General features: G+C 33.1%; 2 protein-coding genes across 9 annotated transcripts in view; one reads left to right on the plus strand and one right to left on the minus strand.

Annotated features, from left to right (window-relative positions):
• Nucleotides 1–2,948, minus strand: part of LOC136276316 (coiled-coil domain-containing protein 112-like) — a 32,187-nt gene extending 29,239 nt beyond the window's left edge. For 2 of the 7 annotated variants that reach the window (XR_010714810.1, XM_066088075.1), the window contains exons 1-2: nucleotides 2,678–2,948; nucleotides 1,560–1,646 (exon numbers count right to left, since the gene is read on the minus strand). Coding sequence is in view for 6 of the 7 variants with exons in the window: in XM_066088075.1 (XP_065944147.1) it covers nucleotides 1,560–1,646; nucleotides 2,678–2,713 (123 nt within the window). In the remaining variant the exon portion in view is untranslated. Of the gene's footprint in view, nucleotides 1–1,559; nucleotides 1,647–1,825; nucleotides 1,877–1,920; nucleotides 1,966–2,677 lie in introns of those variants that run through there. The other 5 variants (XM_066088074.1, XM_066088073.1, XM_066088070.1 and 2 more) reach the window with 4 other exon arrangements.
• The window catches only part of LOC105344127 (E3 ubiquitin-protein ligase TRIM71), a 57,531-nt gene that overhangs the window by 36,913 nt on the left and 2,765 nt on the right, over nucleotides 1–17,853 (plus strand). The window contains exons 1-2 of one of the 2 annotated variants that reach the window (XM_066088066.1): nucleotides 11,820–11,944; nucleotides 13,025–17,562. In XM_066088066.1, the coding sequence (XP_065944138.1) occupies nucleotides 13,043–14,725 (1,683 nt within the window). In that variant the 5' untranslated portion in view covers nucleotides 11,820–11,944; nucleotides 13,025–13,042 and the 3' untranslated portion in view covers nucleotides 14,726–17,562. Of the gene's footprint in view, nucleotides 1–11,819; nucleotides 11,945–13,024; nucleotides 17,563–17,853 lie in introns of those variants that run through there. The other variant, XM_066088065.1, reaches the window with a different exon arrangement.

Genomic DNA, 17,853 nt, shown 5'->3' on the forward strand with positions numbered 1-17,853 from the left:
TTACGGGAAGACAGTAAACTATTCAGCTTACTGAGAATCAAAAGTACACATAGCAGAAGAAGCTCAGACGAGCCGGATCCATAGAAAGTTGTCTGTAAAGGTTACATCATAAGAAATGGAGATATATTTAATTTTCGTACTTCCTTTAAAATACCCAATAATTCTACACGAAGACACTTGAAATCGAAGTTTCGATAGAGTAAAATGTCGTTTAATCAATGATTTTATCTTGTTTGATTTAAACAATAAAAATTTGGTTCATTGAATAAACGACCTTTAATAACACAATCTTTTTGTTCTATTTCATTGTAAATGAACGTGAACTCAATAGAATATATTTATTCAGGTACTTTATCGGGTAAAATTACTTGTAGCAAGAAAGCTCAAAGTTGGGCAAGAAAGATAAGGTGTTTCTCTTGGAAATGCCTATATATAATGTATATGGAAAAATTTGGTTGACAAAACAGATTTGTCATTGAAAGTCAAGATCCACTTTGTTCAGGGCAGTTTTGGACCCCCCCCCCCCCCCCCCAAAAAAAAACTCTTTGCAAGCGAAGATGTTAGAATAAATTATTAACTTAAAGACTGATTAATTTTATTGTCCTTTGTATGGCATTGTTTTGAAGTACTTGAATTTGTTTCTATATAAAGATATTAATAGGCTGTAAAGCTTAAAGTGGAAGGGAAAAAATGATGAATGAGTACGAATTTGTTTTATGCAAAGAAGCTCATTTTAAGATTTTCATCAAGTTTCGCTGCGATATGTATTTAGTGAACTCGTAATGATTCTGCATGTTTACATCCGCATGCAAGGTCTGTTCGTCTCTCTCTCTCTCTCTCTCTCTCTCTCTCTCACCAGTTTCTAACACAATGATAAGTGCAATGTATATTTCCATTATAACAAAGGTTTTCTTAGAAATGTCACTTGACAGTCGTTATGCAAATCGTAAACGCCCTTTAATTATTGATAATCCCTAGATAATCCTTACTGAAAAAAGATCTAGTTTTTTTTTATACCTATGCAGTGAATATACATCAAGTGATTTTTATCGATTTCAATTCTTCCACATAAATTTGTGACAATGCATTAACTATTAAAATCAATACTGTAGTCTATGCAGCAATGGTAAAGGGAGGAAAATAAAGCTTAAAGTACTTTTGCATTTTATATTTCGTTCAAGGTACGCGGTAGCTGCAGGTCTGTAGCTCCCTGGGAGTCCATCCCACATTTGTTCATACCGTGAGCTACAGACCTAGAGCTATGTATGCGGTATTCAAATATTTTGCTCATTTCACATTTTAGTATCCTTTATATAAAAAAAATTAAACAAAATACTAGTAGTAATGTTCATAATATATCATAGTCGACTATTTCTTTTTAGGATATTGCACCCAAACACATTTATGTGAATAAATATAAAATTTACAAGATTGAAGCATGTAGACGATACATTAAAAATAATTCTTTTCTTATCTAAAAAAAAAATTAAAAATAAAACTTACAATAAGAAATAACAAGTATCTTTGGAAAAATCTTCCGTAAGAAAAAAAACCCATACCTTTGACCGCAACAACTGCATTTGCCATGACCGAATAATAAATTTATTTCCGGTACCAAAGTCTGATGTCACTGAATTTGATTCTCTCTACAAAAATAAGACACTTTCAATGATATGCAGAGTCAAAGAATATCGATTTATACAATGAATTATATTCATAAATAATAAAAACCTCTACAATTTAGGAAATATGTGCCATAAAGGATTATAAAAAGTCCATACATCATTGTCAGATAAATATAATCTAGTCAATCAATGAAATTTACACTTCCGCCGCTAGAAATCAAGAAATCATCTTTCATTCACTTTTTCTCTCTATCCTATACGATTTCGCCTAACTGGCCGTCAAATAGAGATATACCTCATTCACGGTATATGAAGGTTTGCTCATCACCGAGAATATTCAAGTGGCTTGGGGGATGATTTTCTTCCATGATTATCAATAAGGAAGAGATTATTGTAAATACACAAAAATGTCGTGACTTTGTGTACGATGTTATTCGGGCACTGCTGTCATAATGCAATAATTTCGTATTCCGCTTTCAAAGATCACACAGCAAGTTAGCTTTCCCATTTTTACAACATTAAGCATTCATGCAAGTTTTGTTCAGGTGCGTGGGAGAGGGCCTTTTGCAGTGTAAGAGAGAGAGAGAGAGAGAGAGAGAGAGAGAGAGAGAGAGAGAGAGAGAGAATAAATCTATCCACACTAAAAAAAAATGGATGGTTGGTTGAAAATAATTGTAATTCATTGTTAATTTGTTATAAGAGAATTAGATTTAAGGCATGAGCTATGTTCAATCAAATTAATTGTTTACATTGCATTGAACGTGATATCGATTATCAGAAGTGTTTTTGGCTCATGAATTGTAGCAAGTGCTTATAGATAATTGAAAATGTTGTAAAAAGATCAATCAAAATGTTTTAATATCAGAGAGAGAGAGAGAGAGAGAGAGAGAGAGAGAGAGAGAGAGAGAGAGAAAGAGAGAGAGAGAGAGAACGACTTATTATATGCATATACTATACTATAAATTTCATTTACGCAATTTTCTCTACGAAAACATGGCGCTTTCTTGAAACTAAGGTGTTTATATATCGAGAAAACGAAAATGAAAGCTCACCTGTCTCTTTAAGAGTTCATGAAATCCAGTAAACATATCGACACAAACTCGTTCACTTTTTAGTACACCACAAAATGAACACCATTTGATACCAAAACTGTATGGTTTCAAAGTTTTCCAATGATAAATCACTCGGAAATGCCCCAGTCATGCTACGACAAGTCTTTGAATTGTTCTATGAGAATAATCTTATGAGATACAATCATTTATGAGTTTGAGATGCACCCTATCTCTGACGATCTCATACGAAATGTGACAGAGATCGCTTTTTTGGGGGTCTGCATTCCCTGCTTGTGTATAAACACGTGAGAATTCCGCCATTCAGTGTGTCAAAAATCGATTACCATACAATACTCAACAATCCATTTATTAGTCAAAATATTACTCCGTTGTCTTAATCACAATAGGGGGAAACTTTTTATTGATATTCTAGCCTGCAGTAGTAGACGGGTCGGTTAAATGCGCGAATTTCATCCTTTTGTTTTTAATTTTGTCCTGGGATGCTGGAGCGATTGTAAGCTGTTTCGAGGTGAAGCAATAAGGATCTTTTGATCTTCAGAATTCGCACAAGTGTATCGTGAAAACTGATAATTACTAGATAAAAAGCTGTTTTGTGGTTTCAATTTTGTAAATATTTACTCTAAAATTGTAGTTCTACAATGAATTGTTGATCAAACACAATGATAGTAGATACCACTAAATGCATTGGCCAAAACCTTTCTGTTTTCATTCAAAATTAATCAATGCACATATTGATCGAACGTACATGTACAAGTATGCATTGAATTATGCATGGAAAATCAAACTGCAAAATGCAACCAAAAAATAAAAAATAATAATAATAAAAAAAGAAGAAATTGTTGATAATGACGATAGTTGTGATACGTGTATTTATTCATCACCCAAATAGATAAACACAAGACCAAATCTATATGCAAGGCCCCCGGGTCACATCGCTCGCCTGAGTAACAAATCACGAGTGAGTCTTGTATCCCTTTCTAAAATTTCTTTTTAAACTCTTTTTACTGAAAAATATTTATTTAATCTTAGTTGTGCTTACTATGTTATATCATGCATATTTATAAAACATGTTGTAGCATCTACATATGAAGAGATAAATAATTTCCCCTGTCGATTTCTAGTTGAGGTTTTCTCTCATTCTTGGACCTCACGACTGGGATCATTTATTTTTAAGTCTTAGAAATTATATTATACTCGAAACTACTTAATAAATCAAGAATGCACGGACCAAGAAATTTTTCCGGGTGTGTTTGTAAATTTGTTAACTAGGGGGAGGGGGAGACCTATTTTTAGTAACTTTTATACGTTTTCATTTAAAAGGAAAAGGGGGGCGGACCCTCTTAAACTCCCTGTAGATCGTTGCATGTATGACCGCCGGGTTTGTAACGTTTTGGGGTATTTTCTATATTGGGCGATTACTAGGGAATTAGTTCAACACTCGCTGTTCCACATTTATTCCACTTCATAACACAATCATTTAAAGAGTAACTTTCCACTTCGTACACATTAAAAAGGGGGAAACTCGCTTATCAATAATTCTAACTTAATATAACCTACATATGACAGTGAGGGAAAACGTAATGGATTGGACGGACGACTTGTAACTTGACTCTTAACCCCTAACTATTGAACTCTGACTCTCTTGGTCTAACTCTTAGACTTTATAGATAAAACATTTACTAATATTTTACTGGCATGACCATCTAAATAATTCACATGTATAAATCATCCAATCAGAGAATATTTCTTTATCCCTAAACTGACCAATGCCCATGTGAACGCCCATTTATTCACCTGCGTTAATCCGCTAATTGTTATGTAATTGCATTAACTCTATTAGTGTCAAACACACATTTGTTAGCTGAAACCATTGTCCTTCAATCCTGTCTTTATAATAAGTATTTTCCTAAAGCTACACTTGATTACTTTGATGTCCTATTTCTTTTTCTAAGACGTTTGATTGTATGTAAGACATTAATTTACATTATATCACACCACAGTCCGGAGTAATTTCACGAGAATTAAGAAGAGTAAATAATGAAAATTTACCAACAAACGAAAACTATAGAAAATCTTCGCAACATGTAAAATATAAATTTTACATGGTGATACATGCATTAAATGCAAACTTCTACCAATGAAATGTAATGTCAGTGATATTACAGGAAGCAATCAGTTCAGTGATGTGTTGTTTTACCTTCGTTTTAACACATTTGCCTTTTTTCTTAATGTTCAAGGAGGTTGTCAGCGATTATACTGTGGTACACGACTTGTGAATATCAGCTTTCACTGTTGACGTCAAGTGGTCGAATAATCTGAACGTCACTTATTTTTTTTTCATAATATATTTCACGATAAAACCTTAATTTTCGCTAGTGTAGTAATTTTCATGTATTTGTTTGAATTTTCTTGCATTACAAATAAGAACAAGTGGGCGGTGGGAGAGGGGGATGATTAATCTCAGCGAGATTCGTCGAGACTGAAAAAATTTTGACGGACGTCTCTTCCGAATCTCAGACCAGTGCCACACAAAGTGATTCGGGAAAATTTGCCCCAACTTCGACCGGTTGTTATGTTAGAAATACGCTGAATTAAATCATCTGCTCGCTTCAACTTTTTACTTTGAACATCCCTTTAAATCCCTATCAAAATAAAATGTTAGATTCCTACCGTTAAAAGATTTATATCCCACAAAATATGAACTTGTTTATTTTTCAATTCATTTCCACACTCATTCACATCTCCAATGCTGAAGAGTTCCAGTCAAGGTCATAAATAGACTGTTTCAAAATATGTCGTATTCGTAGTTTTACATAGAAAACTTTAATAGGGCAAACAGAAACTTTATAAATGCATTTAGATGTCAAGTTATTTGCCAAAAAAAATAAAATATGGAATTTATAATAAATGAAAAGGAAATATTCCGTGTTTATAACTAAACCTTTTAATTCTATAATGTAATATTCATAAAATGATAAGGTTGAAACCTTTGAGTACGACATATTCTGAAACAGGCTATTTGTGACCTTCACTGGAACTCTTCAGCATTGGAGATGTGAATGAGTGTGGAAATGAATTGAAAAATAAACAAGTTCATATTTTGTGGGAAATAAATCTTTTAACGGTAGGAATCTAACATTTTATGTTGATAGGGAGTTAAAGGGATGTTCAAAGTAAAAAGTTGAAGCGAGCAGATGATTTAATTCAGCGTATTTCTAACATAACAACCGGCCGAAGTTGGGGCAAATTTTCCCGAATCACTTTGTGTGGCACTGGTCTGAGATTCGGAAGAGACGTCCGTCAAACATTTTTCAGTCTCGACGAATCTCGCTGAGATTAGGGGATGATGAGAATTTTTTTTCGGGGAGACAACTTTAATTTTTTGTTCATTTAAATGAAATGGCTGCTTCTTCAAGACAGACCGACATAGTGTATATCATAACAACTCGGTAGATAATCTGTGATACCAAAACCTTTTGGGAACAACTAATAATGTTGGCCTTCTCACTTTTTTTAATATTACTTTAAAAAAGTCTTTACTCCTTCAGAAGTTTCTTTTCTTTAATAACCCTTTTCCTTCATTCAATTAAAGAAAGTATTGAGTAAACATGAAAAATATAGCCGGAGTTATTTTTCTTTGCACATCAATACCTAGAAAATATTATACCCGCGTTCATACAATGTTCTTGATATTTGTCTTGTACAGAAAGACAGGGGCGTATAGCGCGTTAGATATTACCATTTTTTCGGAGCAAAGACGATTTTATATCTTTTAGAAATGTCACTTTTCCACTTAAAATAATAAAGAATACAAAAAGTAATTTGATAACGATATGCATGCCCATTTACCGTGGGCCAAGTTAACGTTGCTGATAAGTAGATTCACTTGGCAACAACAATTAGGAATTCAAAGATATATCAATATTGTTTTTTTGCATTATACCGCAACTTGGTTTAAAGAGGCATGATCACGATCTTTTTTCCTTCAAATTTTACTATTTCAATTTTTAATGTTTACAATGATTAACCAAGGTATTTTCAATTGTCTGCCGAAATTATGCCGCCAGTTACAAGCCTTTTACATAACATATACGATTTCGTAATTGTGAGCTCTTTAAATTATTTAGCTTATTAATTGAAAACTGACGTTAAAATTTTGGCTGACCATAGGAAATACATTTCTTAAGCAATTGAAAATATTAGAATTTGAAGCATAAAAAACCCTGTGACAATTTCCGCAACTTTAAAGCAAACGACGTATTAAATGAGTTTAAAAAAAAATTAAATTCATATTTAATTTTGGGCTGTTCATTCTAAGTCCTGGGAATATAGAACATTTTTTTGTTAAGTTCAACAAAAATGGATTTGAACATAGGCATTGTCTGCTGCCTAATCCATTTATGTAAATTTATATTATTTGCATAATAAAATATCAACAAAAATGGATTTTGGTGTACCTTCAATACAAAATAAGGGTCGACAGCATATTATGATGTCTCATGTTCCTTTTGATAAACTACAATGCTTTTGTCACCTTTGTTTTGTTTGTCAAAAAGAGCTAACCTTTTATCTGATCAATCAGCAACCTGCAAGAGAGGGATCAATATAAGCCCTATGGCTTGTTTCCCGATCTTACAATTGTAATTTATCATCATGTAAATGTACTTGAATCTATAATGAATAGATATTGTTTAAACTAATCAGCAACCCTTCATCAGCATCTAAAATCTTTTCTGTAGCTTTTATTTTTTTTTTACGATATAATAGTTTCTGTACCCAAAAGGTGAATCTTATGAACGTTTTAGTATAGAAAATACACGTAAAATGAAATTTATCGGTATTTTCTGACTCTGGTTATACCTTATCTGATTATTTTTAAGAAATAGTTTTTCGTTACATATTAAAAAGTAGAAGCGATAAAACAATTTAATTTAAATTCGAAGAAATAACACACCATTTTCAAGTTGAATTCTGAATTCTCACTTGATGTGATTCATTCTTAAAACTGAAATACCAAATATGTGTTATTTTTTTCCATTTTTTTTTCTTTATAACGCCAATTAAACTTTAAACAATGGCAGGGTTGAAGTGCGTGCTGAGTATTCAGCTAATATCAAAACCAAATATCCATCTATATATCTACTTTTAAAAAAAATCGATATTAATATTTACATGCAGTGTACATTTCCCCCTGTGTTTGCATTGGAAATCTGCGACGTTCAACTTCCTGTTAATACACTTTTCTTTTCACGGCACATGAGCACAAAATATACACGTCATATCATGCGTTTTGAATATATTTATCATTGTAAGACTAAACGAAACGTTCAAACTTACATTTAATTTGATATGTACTTATGAAAAATAATTGTTTAATCAAATCTATATTTTAATAATTAAAAAAAACTTTTCTCGACAAAGTTTCTGGAACTATATTTTTAACCGCGGAAGCGAACTAAATAGCGTTAATATGGAGGTTCCATGTATGTTTCATATCCCTGGCTACAAGCGTATATAATAGCTTAAAAGCAACGATACACAAATACTTCATACAAATAAACATCAATAAGAATATAAATATGAGCATTGAATGCTTATTTTTAGATGTCGTCGCTTCTATAACACACCAAGACTGTGCAGACAATTCATCATACATGTACATCTACCGCGCTAACGCCGTCAATTTGTCTGCACAGCCTTGGTGTGTAATAGGACCGACGACATCCAAAAATAAACATCCAATGCTTAAGTGCTGTGGCAGAATACAGTAAAAAACTGACTATACAAATCTCATTTATAACAGATTAGATTTTTAACATATTTTAAAAACATTATTATTTATTTGTCATGACAGAATATAGACTACAGATGTGAGGATTCAATTTTGTATAATTTATCAAATAATTGTCATTTTTGTGAAAATAAGTCACCCACAATGATACAAAAACAACATCATTTTATTTTTCATTAGATTTTTATTAGATTTAGCAAGCACGTGATTATCAAATTTTGACAATCTGTAATATATGCTCTCATCCGCTGTGCACTGTAAGTGAAATTTATTTTTGTATATTTAGAGATTTTGTGTCTGATTTCTAAACGGGAAACCTCCTTTAAGGAAGTTTTTAATTCTGGAAGAAAAACATGGTCAAAAACTAAGTCACTAAGTGGGCACATCTGGTTGAAACATACACTTGTCGTCCTCCTCTTATTAAAGTCTTGCTACAGATGTGAGGATTTCTTTTTTGTATAATTATTTCGATGTTGGTCATTTTTGTGAAAATTAGAGTCAATCATGATGATACAAAACAACATCATTTTATTAGATGTTTAGTGATTTAGCAAGTACGCGGTTATCAAATTTTGACAATCTGTAATATATGCTCTTATCTGATGTGCACTGTAAGTGAAATTTATTTTTGTATATTTACAGATTATGTGTCTGATTTCTAAACGGGAAACCTCCTCTAAGGAAGTTTTTAATTCCGGAAGAAAAACATGGTCTAAAACTAAGCCACTAAGTGGTTATTTCTGGTTGAAAACTTAAACTTGTCTTCCTCCTTTCATCTAAGTGTAATGCATCAGTGGTTGTTTTATAGTGTCAAGTACAGACATATTATTTTAAAGTTTATAACCTTTATCAATATGTCTGAAAAAATTGTTGATGTAAATATATGTTCTAGTACATGGATCTGTTTTCCCCTTGGTTTTTTTTCTCGAACATAACTCCAATTTTTTTTAATTAAAAAAGTCCAACTCTTTTTTTGTTGTTGAAACTCCTCCGATGCTGAAAGGCTGTCTTGTCTATATGTTATGTATTTTCATGCCCTATAGCTCAGCTGAGCTAAAAACTTAATTCAGCTTTTCTTAGTATTATTTCTCGTGCGTCCATCTGTCTCTAACAAAAAAAAAAATCAACCAAACATGGCTCGACCCTAGGTAAGGATTCAATGTACAATGAAGGGATAATGAACAATTTTGAATCATTTTAAATTACATGTAGTTAAATATTTTCTGCAAGATAACGATGAAAGAAAAATAAACCAAAATAACATGACTGACCACATCTAAAAAGCAAGATCTTTGCAACTTAAACTACTTTTTTGAGAGTGTTACATTTCCTCGATGAAATTAGAAAAGTTCATTTTTTTTTCAAAATTTCTGTAGTAAATTAGATTTTAAAAAGGACAGATTTAATGCATATTTTCACAAACATTATCTGTGTGAAATTCAAGTTACTTCTTACAATTTCTGAATAAAACATGCGCTGCCCATAGACTTCAATGTAAAATTCAAGGTGCAATTCATTGGACAATAATCAAAATTTTAAAAAATTTCTTTATTGGTATATTTTTATCCGATAACACCTTCAAAATAATACAATGATTTAAGATATTGGACCACTCATTTATTAGGTACAAATTTGGTCCTTAAATGTTGAATACCTTAAAGTATTGAACTCCAAGTTTTGAAAGTTATACAAGTGAACCCCCTATTTTAAAGTAAAACTGTATCTTAGTGTTATCAATAAAATATATACATACATGTATATATACAGTAGATTTCCAGAACCTCAATCAGCGATAGTCAGTGATATTTATACACCATAATCAGATGTATGGTATTTTATGTTTGCTCAAATAAGGGCTCAGGACCGGACTCTTTAAGGTGGTTCAAATAAGGTCCATGTTATTCACAGGAACATGAATGCCATATTTTTGGTCTGTAATATTTTATTATACTAAGAGAGAGAGAGAGAGAGAGAGAGAGAGAGAGAGAGAGAGAGATTTTGTGGTTCTTAATGAAGGGCATCGACGATAATCAAAACTGCAGATACCACACTGACGCAAATGTGGTTGTCCTGTAATTTCCTGCCATTTTTGCCGCCTTCATACCACACGCAAAAATTGACGTAAAGGGAACATGGGGCAGAGTTGAGCATGCAAATTTAGACCTGGAACTCTATTCCCCCTTGAAAAAAAATATCGAAAAATATTCCAGAGGCGCTTAAGTGCATCACAGGTTCGGAAAAGAGTTTGCTCAACTACTTAGAGTGAAAGAACTAATGTTGTTACCCTAAAAATGGAGTTCATTTTTGTTGTTCTCCAACATATACTATCTCTTACTGCAGATTTGTTACAAACAAACCCACTTATTACAAGGCAGATGTTAGTCTATAAGTAGGCACTTCAACTTTTACTAAGCTTGAAACCTTGAATTTTTTCTGACAAAACAAAAAATCGTCCAGAGTACAGTTTCCGTTTAATACATAATATAACAACAACTTGATGCTTGAAAAGTAAAATAAAAACCCTGCACGGTCGAGTTAATTTAAAAAAATATAAATCGAGTTGGAACCGTGCTTTGGTCAAGTTTGAGGATGGGATGAAATATACAAATTGTATCATCGCAGAGACAAATTACGCAATGCAAATTAAGACACACATAAATACGTCACCTAGGTTAATAAATTATATAAGTACCTGGTTTGTTAAAATTACTAGCTTATGTAGCTTTATGATAGATACTTTTATTCATTTCATGTTTCATAGAAATGGATAAAACACAAAAACTGTGGTGCAATGACAAAGTATTTTCAAAATTAAAGAATTAATAGACGCCCACCGGGCAAGTGTCTTTCGAATATTGTGTCGCTGTTGCCCCTATCTCGGGCGAGCGGGCAATTGTGAATTACAATTCCATCATGATATAATTATGAATATAAGATAATAATAATCTATAATTTATATACAATTTATGATAGAGTAACGTAAATCATAAACATCAAAATTCATCAGCCCTTAATGTGACTTACACTTGATTTTTACAATCACAAATAGCTGCATAAAAAGGATATTATCATACTAGTGTAAGCTGAATCATTTGTTGAAAGGATTTCCGAGGTACACAGTGGGAGCAGTTTATGTGAACTATGTAAACGTTCAGTGTTATGCAAATACATCACACTTTTTTTTAGTTTTAATATTTGTTTATAGATATAAAATTATTTGAATAACCAACATGTAAAATAGACATTTTACATGGTGATAATCACCATGTAAAATGTCTATTTTACATGTTGATAGTATACTCAATTCAGATTTAAATAATGAAGTAATAAAATAATTAGCCCGTAAGAGCCCCCGTGCTTCAGATATAACTTCTGGTGCATAGCCCACATGATCAGATGCATCAAGGAAACATGATCGGATACATGTCAAAGGAAAAAAACCCTTTCCATCGTTAAAATTTGTAAAATTATTGATATCTTCAACAGCTGTCACCATCAAAAAGATGATTTGATAGTCTTCTTCAATTTTTTTCTTTACAATAGGACATTTCTTCTTTCTCTTGATCGCATTTACAGTATTGAGAAAATATTTGTAAAGATCGGCTTTTCTTTGTCCTTTTTTACTTTATCAGACCGATGTTGTTCCGTAGTCAGCCAGAAAGAACCCTTATTCTATATATATAGGAGATATGATTTTTTTCTTCAAAATGTGTGTTTTAAGGAATTTTGTGCAATGAATGTATAAATTAGATTACAAATATGTCATAAAAGGATAAGTTACAGAAAAAATGAGTAAAGTTCTGGGGGTCTAGATATCTAGGGGTGGGGTGGGATTGAAGAAGATGGGGGTAAGTCCTGTCCTAAAGCACCTATGAACTATACCTGTTGCGAAGATTGCGAAGTTTGATGTGTTTATCACATCAAAGCAAAGCCCTGCATTTTGTTTTTCAGTCCGTGTTTGGCAATCATGATACTAATTGAACGATTAATCAATGTTCATAATAGTGACCAAGTTGAAATAACCTATCCCTATTTTCAATTTTTATTTGTATAACGATTGATATAGAAGTACAACAATTGGAAAAAGTTTATTTGTAAATCGAACAAGAAATAAAACCGCGCTAAAATTAGATCCTTTGTTTGAAGTCGACTGTCCTATGTTTCGAAAACGCACACCACGCGCACAGGACGTGTAAAAGATTTTTCGTTACATTCGATGGTACCTAAAGTATGATTGTTTCTTTGATAGTTTTAACTCTGTCTCATTGTGCTATATTGCTTAATTATACAGTTTCATTTCACATCCATGTATTTGATTTGTTTTTATAATCATCAATTCAAAAATCGCTAGGGGAAAAAGCCCGACATAATTGATATTACTAAATGGCAAAAATCTACACCCGCATAATGAAACTACTAGTATGTATATTCATATAATAATCTTATTCTAACATATGACTAGGTTATCGTCCATGCATATTAAATTTCTATGAATTGAGATTATTCTCTGTAAAAAATCTTTTAATATAAATTGTAGGTTTCACAATCTATAAATGGCATCCGAAGAGTCAACCCAAGGCCAACATTTCGTTGAGTGTAATCTGTGTCAGAAACCAGTGTCCTTTTTCTGCAGACAATGTGGAGTCAATCTCTGTGACTCTTGCATTCCAGTTCACGTACGCTTGAAATCTAAAACAGGTCATGACGTCGTGTATTTTACCAGCATGGAGGATGAAAACACATGCCTGTGTGAGTCCCATCCGCTCAATGATTGTTCCGCATACTGTAAAACGTGTGATGTTCCAATATGCTTCCTTTGTGTTTCTATCACACACAAAACACACGAAATTTCAGAGCTGTCCGATAAAATCAAAGAACTTAATAGACAATGCAAAACTGAAGAACTTTTAAATGCTATTGCAAAGGAAAACGAAAGACTTCAGTCGTCCAAACAGGATTTAGAAAAAATTCTGAATCATACGACAAAACAGCTGTCATGGTTACCGTTGAATTACAAAAAGAGAAAAGATGAAGTTACAGCCCGGGGAGAAGAGTGGCACAAACTGATCGAGGAGACCGTGAAGAAACTTCACCAGGAACTGGATGACATGCAAAAAGAGCACGAGGCTGTACTACAGAAACAAAAGGAAAAATTTGAAGAAATGATTGAGAAAGTAGATGAAATAAACAAAAAAGTGATCGAAATACATAAATCAAAAAACGCCGTAGAAATACAAAGATTCAAGCCAATGATTGAAAAACAAGAGACCTTAAAAGAGTTCTCACAGTATTCATTTCCGACATTTTATGAATGCAAAATAGATCCAAATTATTTACAAACTTATTTCGGATACGTTGAAAAAACACAGGAAAAGAAAATGTCGCTCTTGGAAAAAAATTTCAAAGAAAATGATTTACCGGGTACAAGAATGTTAGAGGCACCAACAGTTACTTCTGTTATAGACTCTGGGTTCCCTGCTTATGAAGAGTATAAAACTCGTTTGTATGACATGGCCGTTACCGAGGATAACAAAGTGTGGATGGGAGGAACTAGTTATGAACTGAAGTTGTTTGATCTCCAGGGACACCTCCACCACACCGTCAGCATTACTGACCTTGGCTTGTACTTATGTATGTACAACAAACAAGTAGTGTACATTGATCAAGATGATAAAGCCGTGAGAATGATATCTGACACCGACACTGTGGTGACGATGTTCACTACCGGGGACTGGATACCATTGGGTGTCACAAGCGCCGCGTCCGGTGATCTACTGGTATGTCTCAGTAAAGACGATCAGTCCAAAGTCGTCCGATACAGCAGTACCGGTACCGTGCTCCAGGAAATCCAGTACGACTCGCAGTGTCAACCTCTGTACAAAGAGGTGGTTTACATCACTGAGAATGTTAACGGGGACATCATTGTAACTGACTGGGAGAAAGACGCAGTCATTGCTGTCGATAGATTGGGCATATTCCGGTTCTCTTACTCGGAGAAGGACAGTAAAATTAAGCCTTCTTCAGTCGCCACTGATTCTGTCGGTCACGTCATCGTTACCGAAATTCCACGGAACAAGATTCACATGCTGGACATAGACGGACGATTCCTGAGGTACATCATTCCTGAAGGAGGAATAAACACTCCACGTGCCGTGTGTATCCTTGGTGACGGTGAGATGATGGTGGGAGAGTGTTACACCGGAATCGCCAAAAGAATCAAATACTTAGTAGAATGAATGCACATCAGTGTTGTTTAACAATTTCCTATAGTTCGTGAAATTAAACGGGATTTAAGCAATCGGACAAAAAAGTTTCCAAAATTAAGTTAATGACAAAATCCAAAGATATAAAAATATATATTTTATTTTTAAATTTTATTTAGGTATTCATGAATAATGCACAAAGTATAATTTGTTTTTTATTTGGTGTTATGTCATTCCCTGGCGTTAGGAAGGGATAGCCCTGTCAATAGAAAAAAGAAATAAAATTGATCACCAATACAAAAAATATAACAAATACCCCCCCCCCCCCAAAAAAAAAAATCCAGATAGCAATTGTTCCTTTGCCAAGTGTTCAACAATTAGCGGTATGTGACAATGGCATCATTTCTCAAATGGGATTGTTAGATCAAATCTCTAACACTCTCTTAGAATTTGGAAAAAGCAATCAAAAATTGGAAAACAGAGCTAACGTTTACATTTTGAACCAAAAAAAACCCACATCCATCCCTGATTTTGTAACCAATTTTTTTATCAATGCGTACCAGACCTAATTTGTGATAAAGCTATTACCGTAGTTTTTTTTTAAAACAGGGGAGACCACGTTTTTGCTTTATTCATTGTCCTTTCTCACTGTAAACTAGATCATTTATTTTATATTCTTCCCCCCCCCCCCAGTGTCTAAGAAGTATGGACTCTTCATCATCACCATGTTTGTAAATTAAAGTACTTATTTATAAGTGCTGTCAAGTAATTCCTCACCTGCACCGTACAGTCATACTTCGATCTAGTATTGGTTTTAATGGCCAGTGTTATGCATCGTAATCCTATTGTCATTCGTATCTACAAATTCTTATGCATATCTTAATACTTAATTTTAATTTCATAAAAAAAATCATATTTAAGCAAATCTTTATATTTGATTTTAACCTCAATTCATATATACGCAAATATTCACCAAAATATTCTTTTTACCTGGTATATGTTTAGCCTTGAAGAGTATGTTGAGATTAAAGCACTGCAATACCATGTTACGTACCATTCTCATTACTTCATTAAATCTAGATGTATGTTTATTAATAACCGATACTAAGGCTTCATTATCTGTGAAAAACAAGATAGAATGATTTTTCCACAAGGGACCCCACATATGTTATGCCAGAATAATTGGATAAAACTCCAGGGTCATAATATTTAATTTTTGCCATTCTGATGGAAATGCACCATAAAACCACCTATCTTTGTATACGCCAGTATAACCCAAAGATTGTGCTGCATCTGTGTAGAGCTCTAAAGTACAACTTGACAGAAAAGTCTCATTCAAGAAAATACATTTTCCATCAAAATAAGACAAAAAACTAAGCCTCATTTTCATGTCTTCCTTAGCCTCTGTGGTCAGGAAAAGAAGTGTTTGAGCATTAGATATATGCATAGTCAAGTTAATCATCCGCCGCAACTTTCTTTTTGTAATATCTTATTATACTAAGAGAGAGAGAGAGAGAGAGAGAGAGAGAGAGAGAGAGAGAGAGAGAGAGAGAGAGAGGGGGGGGATTTGTTGTGTTTCTTAATGAAGGGCATCGATGATAATCAAAACTGCAGATACCACACTGACGCAAATGTGGTTGTGCTGTAATTTCCTGCAATTTTCGCCTCCTTCATATCACACGCAAAAATTGACGTAATGGGAACATGGAACAGAGTTGAGCATGCAAATTTAGACCTGGAACTCTATTCCCCCTTGAAAAAAAATATCGAAAAATATTCCGGAGGCGCTTAAGTGCATCACAGGTTCGGAAAAGAGTTTGCTTAACTACTTAGAATGAAAGAACTTCATGTTGTTACCCTAACAATAGAGTTCATTTTTGTTATTCAACATACATGTATACAATCTCTTACTGCAGATTTGTTACAAACAAACCCACTTATTACAAGGCAGATGTTAGTCTATAAGTAGGCACTTCAACTTTTACTAAGCTTGAAACCTTAAATTTTTTCTGACAAAACAAAAAATCGTCCAGAGTACAGTTTCCGTTTAATACATAATATAACATAAACTTGATGCTTGAAAAGTAAAATAAAAACCCTGCACGAGTTAATTTAAAAAAATATAAATCGAATTGGAACCGTGCTTTGGTCAAGTTTGAGGATGGAGTGAAATACACAAATTGCATCATCGCAGAAACAAATTACGCAATGCAAATTAAGACACACATAAATAAGTTACCTAGGTTTATAATTTATAGAAGTACCTGGTTTGTTAAAATTACTAGCTTATGTAGCTTTATGATATACTTTTAGTCATTTCATTTTTCATAGAAATGGGTAAAACACAAAAACTGTGGTGCAATGACAAAGTATTTTCAAAATTAAAGAAATAATAGACGCCCACCGGGCAAGTGTCTTTCGAATATTGCGTCGCCCGTACCTCGGGCGAGCGGGCAATTGTAAATTACAATTCCATTATGATAATTATGAATATGAGATAATAATTATCTATAATTTATATACAATTTATGATAGAATAACGTAAATTATAAACATCAAAATTCATTAGCCCTTAATGTGACTTACACTTGATTTTTACAATCACAAATAGCTGCATAAAAAGGATATTATCATACTAGTGTAAGCTGAAACTTTTGTTTACAGGATTTCCGAGGTACACAGTGGGATTATAGATATAATATTATTTGTATAATGAATTCAGATTTAAATAATTAAGTAATAAAATTATTAGCCCGTAAGAGCCCCCGTGATTCAGATATAACTTCTGGTGCATAGCCCACATGATCAGATGCATCAAGGAAACATGATCGGATACATGTCAAAGGAAAAAAACCCTTTCCATCGTTAAGGTTTGTAAAATTATTGATATCTTCAATAACAGCTGTCACCATCAAAAAGATGATTTGATAGTCTTCTTCAGTTTTTTTCTTTACAATAGGACATTTCTTCTTTCTCTTGATCGCATTTACAGTATTGAGAAAATATTTGTAAAGATCGGCTTTTCTTTGTCCTTTTTTACTTTAACAGACCGATGTTGTTCCGTAGTCAGCCAGAAAGAACCCTTATTCTATATATAGAGGAGATATGATTTTTTTCTTCAAAATGTGTGTTTTAAGGAATTTTGTGCAATGAATGTATAA

The sequence above is a fragment of the Magallana gigas genome, chromosome 6, assembly GCF_963853765.1.
Source record: "Magallana gigas chromosome 6, xbMagGiga1.1, whole genome shotgun sequence".
Classification (NCBI taxonomy): Eukaryota; Metazoa; Mollusca; class Bivalvia; order Ostreida; family Ostreidae; genus Magallana; species Magallana gigas.